This window comes from Seriola lalandi, unplaced genomic scaffold, assembly GCF_002814215.2.
Source record: "Seriola lalandi dorsalis isolate HSWRI2012SDOR001 ecotype SW California unplaced genomic scaffold, Sedor1 jcf7180002054894, whole genome shotgun sequence".
NCBI lineage: Eukaryota > Metazoa > Chordata > Actinopteri > Carangiformes > Carangidae > Seriola > Seriola lalandi.
Genome location: NW_019525446.1, coordinates 271,155 through 276,811, shown reverse-complemented (window position 1 = coordinate 276,811; position 5,657 = coordinate 271,155). Strand labels below are relative to the sequence as shown.

General features: G+C 43.6%; 1 protein-coding gene across 1 annotated transcript; it reads left to right on the top strand.

Annotated features, from left to right (window-relative positions):
* Positions 1-1,627: 1,627 nt before the first annotated feature.
* Positions 1,628-5,657, top strand: cav2 (caveolin 2). Its single transcript, XM_023429493.2, has 3 exons — positions 1,628-1,926; positions 2,212-2,399; positions 4,076-5,657. The coding sequence occupies exons 1-3, from the start codon at positions 1,777-1,779 to the stop codon at positions 4,224-4,226; spliced, it is 489 nt and encodes a 162-aa protein (XP_023285261.1). The 5' UTR covers positions 1,628-1,776; the 3' UTR covers positions 4,227-5,657.

Sequence of the window (5,657 nt, the reverse complement as noted above, 5' to 3'; positions counted from 1 at the left end):
CTGTTCTGTCTGCTGTGTTTCTGCTTCGCTGTCACTCACTGTCCTGGCCTACGTTTATCGCCTCTGCGTGTTATTTCCAGTCCCCGGTGTCTAAACAAAAGAGCGTGTTGTTTACAAGTTGCCCGTCAATGGGCAGGATGCTGGAGCTGCTGCATTAACAAATGAGATGCAAAGTGCAGAGCTGCAGTCAGGTTGGGCTTTTAGTAAGACAAACCATTTTTGAGTAGGCGCAGGTGTTCTGGTGAAATTTACATTTTACCGGTCGATTTAAACTTAAACCACAGATGTGGTTGCGCAATAACAGAGTGAAGATCAGGAGGAAAGACGAAAAAGGCACAAGAGGAGGAAGCTGAGACAATGCAGCCTTCACATTCTTGTGATCTAGCCAGTTAGCTTAGCTTTGTAGCTTATCTGACAATCCCAGTTCTAAGAAGTTTTTCCTGCTGTTCCCGCTCGTTTGTTCGGTTGATTGATGGACATGAATAAAAATGCCACTGCAGTCCGTGCTCTTGACTTGTCGTGTATTTTCAGGAGATTTTTCTTTCTCTGTCATTGTGGCTTGAAGGTGAAAACCCTGCTCTCTAAAAAACACTTCACACACCAAGTAGCACCTTCAAGACACGCTTATCCTGTGAGGGTCGGGGCTGGAGCCAATCCCAGCTGACACTGACATTTTCAACCCCTCTCTTTTCTTACAGCACTGATTCATTTCCCAAAAAGCGATTCACTTTTGTCCAATAAAAGACGAATAGATGTGCTTTAACGTACTTCCTGTAAATACAGATTGCAGGTACTTGAGGGACACCCTTGTTACACTGTGATGTCATAAAGACATTTTGACATTATGTATGTAAACGGGAGTGTCGTGCTGGGGCAGGTGACCTATGGTGGTTTAAGTTGGGAACAAACCACCACCACACACATGAAAAGTTCATTTAGAGTGTGATTCCATGACCAAATCGTTTTAATTAGACTGATTTACACCATAAACATATATGTTGCTGAGGGTCAAACCTCTGTCCTCAGAGACGAAAACACCAGCTGCCTGAGCAAAATGTCTTCCTGTTCAGGTTCCTGTTTAGACATCTGAAGACTTGCAGTTATTCTAACAATGTTGGCGTGTTGGTGTGTTCAGAGCATGAAGCAGCCGGAGCGCAATAAATCCACACAGCCAGGACCAAGGAAGAAAGAAGGAAAAAATTGTGGTAAATCAACTCAACAGGTAGAACAGTGTGTTCAGCTACAGCAACAATAATAACCAGGCTTTTATAGTTACAAAAGTGTTGTGGAAAGAAACTTTCTTTCCACAACACGAGGCCTGGAGGGGACGGGGATTGTTGAATGATGTTTTCTGCACCATAAATCAAAAGTACAGGTGGTTGCATTTTCCAAAACATCACAGTTTATGAAAGAAAAAAGAATGCATCAACTTCTAAAAAAAAAAAGATTATCTCTCAGCTTCTTATCACAGCTCTAATCACACCCCATGACATGGCTGCAGCTTCAACTGGCATTAAACCCTGAGGACTCTTGGGTCTGCATGGCTGAGGACTGCAGGACAGCACGCTGCACAGTGCTGCACAATACTGTCAGTCATCACCGGGCTCTTGAGCTGCAGCGGGGAAGGGACTTAAAAGCTTGTTGTGTCTCCTCGGCCGCACGCTGCGCTGCTTTCCATACGGGGCGGGGTGGCGCTTACTCCGGCGCACAGAGCGCAGAGCGCACCGTCACCCAGCTGCTCTCCCAGCATCGTCTGCCACCGTCTGACCGGGCGACATGGGTCTGGAGAAGGAGAAATCGGACACCAGTATAATTATGGACGAGGATGAGTTCAACAGATCGATAGAGCCCATTCTGTCGAAGAAGGGGAAGGTGTACACGGCGGAACCGGACCGAGATCCAAACGATATCAACGCGCACTTGAAGGTAAAGTCTGCTGCATCGTGCGGAATGAGTCTTTGAAAGTGAAACTACACAAGTTAGCGGTCGCCAAGAGGAATTATCAACTGTTACAACCAGTGTAACCTCATTGTTTTCGTGTCATGAACTCTTAAGATTGACAATCCCGCAGTGTGAATACCTGGAAGTCGCTGCCCGCGCGTCAACCCATCATCTTCATGCAGCTTCCTGCCAGTGTTTCATTACTGTGTTTCATTACTGTGTGTTTAAAGCCTAATCTCCCCCCCCGATATTATTGTTGTGATCTGACAGGTCGGGTTTGAAGATGTCATCGCGGAGCCGCTCTCCTCGCACAGCTTCGACAGAGTGTGGATAGGAAGCCACGCCGTGTTCGAGCTGGTCAAATTCATCTTTTACCGCCTGCTGACCACGCTGCTGGCCGTGCCCATGGCTTTCCTCCTCGGACTGGTCTTCGGGGTGCTCAGCTGCATCCACATCTGGTAGGAAGAGGTTCCTCTCGAGCTGCAGGTCTCTCTGGTTGCTGCTGTTTGAAGCCTGGCCAGACGTTGCCCTTTACATGAAATAATTATGTAATAGTAAACAAAAATGTGGAAAAGAAACATTAAAATGAAAGAGATTATAAATTACAATAGACATATTATACTGGAGGAGTATTTTTGTGACACTGAAAGATATAAAGTGCACATCATAACTTCCAATCGACCTATAAAATATTATATTAATATAAAATTGTGTATCAATTGTCATTAAAGTGCGATCATCTCTATTAAAACCGTGTTGTTCGCACCAGAGACACAGTTTAAAACCCTGTGGCAACATTACAGGAACATGAGGTGACTCTCCATCAGGGGCCACAGCTCCTTTCCTGCAGACTCATTCTGGGTCTTTAGGAAAACATAGGCACAAGCTATTTGTACAGTTAACGTCACATGTCGTTTAACATTGAAATATTTTGTCAGCGTACTTATATTTGGATAATTATGTCATGCTTATGTCGGCTAAATGTAGCTGCTGTGAGTTGAACCAGGTGCGTCCAGGCCTTCCAGTGCACACGCAGTTTCCCAAAGAGTCCATTTATTAAAAACTTGATGAAACAACATTTTATGCCACAGAAGCAAAGCGCTCGATGGAAAGTTGGGAGGAATGTTGAGTTGTGTAGTGGAAAAAAAAAAGTAATGGAAAAACGCCCCGTGCCCTTTGCCAGATCGCCGGCAATTCTAGTGGCAATTGAAGCCTATTTTCAGACCAGAGTGGGACATTCTTCAGATGCACATGGAGCGATGCTGAGTTACTTTCGCATGACCTTTCACCCCGTAGGTGAGGTCACAAGCTCGAGCTCGACCGCGAAGTGTCCTGAGGGAGGAGGCCACCCCAGGTTATTCAATCAATACAGGACTGAGCGGCGACACTGAGCTGGTCAAAGATGTGTATAAGAGACAGGCTCGAGCTCGACCGCGAAGTGTCCTGAGGGAGGAGGCCACCCCAGGTTATTCAATCAATACAGGACTGAGCGGCGACACTGAGCTGGTCAAAGATGTGTATAAGAGACAGGCTCGAGCTCGACCGCGAAGTGTCCTGAGGGAGGAGGCCACCCCAGGTTATTCAATCAATACAGGACTGAGCGGCGACACTGAGCTGGTCAAAGATGTGTATAAGAGACAGCTTATTTGATATGACACACTGGAGAGAACGGAACAATCAGCAGGAACGCGACAATGTGATGCAATTCTTTTAAGAAAATAGACGGGAACCACGTGACGGATGAGGCAGTGGCAGTCGCTGATAAGATAACACAGAAATGCAAAATAAGAGAAAATAGGAGAGGAATGTGAGTTTTAAATTACTCCAAAACATAAATATTCATATCTGGATGATTCCTGTTTAGCAAGTTTTTTTTTTTCTAATATCTAAATTACTGTGAAGACAAAGTGTTTTCAGACCTTTTTGAACAACGCTGGTATCAGCAGGGGTGAAATAGATGCAACATAAATTCAATCACGTGTCCCTGGAATGATTAAAAAAACATTAAAACAAGCAAAAGACAAAAAAGAAAATGCAGCCAAAAAACAAAACCATTGAAAACAGTAACCATTTATTGAGCTTATTGTTTCTTAGCAGCTGTTACTTAGTGACCTTTTTGACCTTGTCCTGCCAGGTTGGTGATGCCCCTGATCCACAGCTTCATGATGCTGTTACCGTCCATCCAGGTGGTGTGGAGGAGTCTGACGGACATGTTCATCAGACCGCTCTTCCACAGCATGGGAAAGAGTCTGTCCTCCATTCAAGTTAGAACCACGGAGAACTGACGCAGACGGCGCTCTGGCCCCCGAGCAGATGGAAACACGGGGCAGATTGGAGTCACTGGAAGAAAAGAAAAAAAAAAAAAGAGTGAACGATGCAACTGAGATACGTACATGAGTTTTTATAAAGTCAAATACTAAATTCTGACAATCCTGTAAACAAGTGTAGAGTTACATACTGCCTTTATTTCAATGTGACTATTCATATTGAAACAACAGTAACCTGTGACCTCGATGCCACAAAATGTCTTTCTTTCTTTTTTTTTTTAAAAAAAACAAATTGAACCACGTTTGAGACGGAAAGAAACACATGCACGTGGATGTTTATGGCTAATGAACCCTAAATATCACCATAGGAACATAAGCTGTTATGACAAACAGTTTGAGACTTTATAAGGAGCTCATGTGCACCACCCAAAATGGAGTTGTTTTGCTGATTGTGACCAAAAGAAATTCCTGTCATTCCATCACTTTGTGGCTGAGGGAGATGTGGAGGAGTGTAACTTTATTGTTAAGGCAAACTTACTGCTGACCCCGCTAAGAGATGTAATATTTCTGCTTTTTTTAGACTTATATATATATATATATATTGTATATATTGCAATGAATTCAGCTAGAAGTTGAATGTAATGAACTGAATCAGAGTAGATATTCAGAGAGAGATGCTAAGATGCAGCTTGTTGCACATTCGCAGGCTTATTTTATCTGCTGTGTTGATCTCGCAGTGCGTTGGCAATAATACTGGGCATTTGCCTTGATATGCATCTACAGTAGAGCTGCTTTCACACGTTACTGATCGGCTTCCTAATTTATTATTTATGCAACGACCGATTCTTGATTGGGAAACACTGATATTTGGCGGTAACTGACATCAAAGACCTTCACTTCAGTAACTGCAGCGTGACAAAGATGCGTCACATCTCGTGCTGCGTTCGGTTGAAGCTTCGGTAGAACTGAGACTTTGGTACATGCATATTTAATTCAGAGGTGTTTGTTGTTTGCTGCACTGCTGTGAGGTCGTGGGCCGGGTTTTGGAGTATTTCTGCAGCCAGAAGAAATCAGACAGCGATATGATATTTACCTTTTCCTTGCTGTGGATTTGATAAAGTTGAGTTTTTAGGTACAAGCCTGCACAGTTCACCTCTTGCTACGAGCTGTACAATCTGAAATCTAGAAGGTGATAGAGAGAGAATCAGTGTAACAGGTGTCAGCTGCTTGCTTATACTGGTTTGTGCTTTCTAGTGGGATTTCAGCTTTTCCAAGTTGCACTTTAATTTTGTCCTTACAAGTGCAAACCCAGCTCTGATAACCAGACACATACTGTATTTTCTAATACCATGTACTGTATCTGTCTTTAATCATTGGAACCAATGTGTATGTTTCATGTGATGGATGCAAACCTGTGCAGCCATAAAAACTTACCATCAATATTTTAAA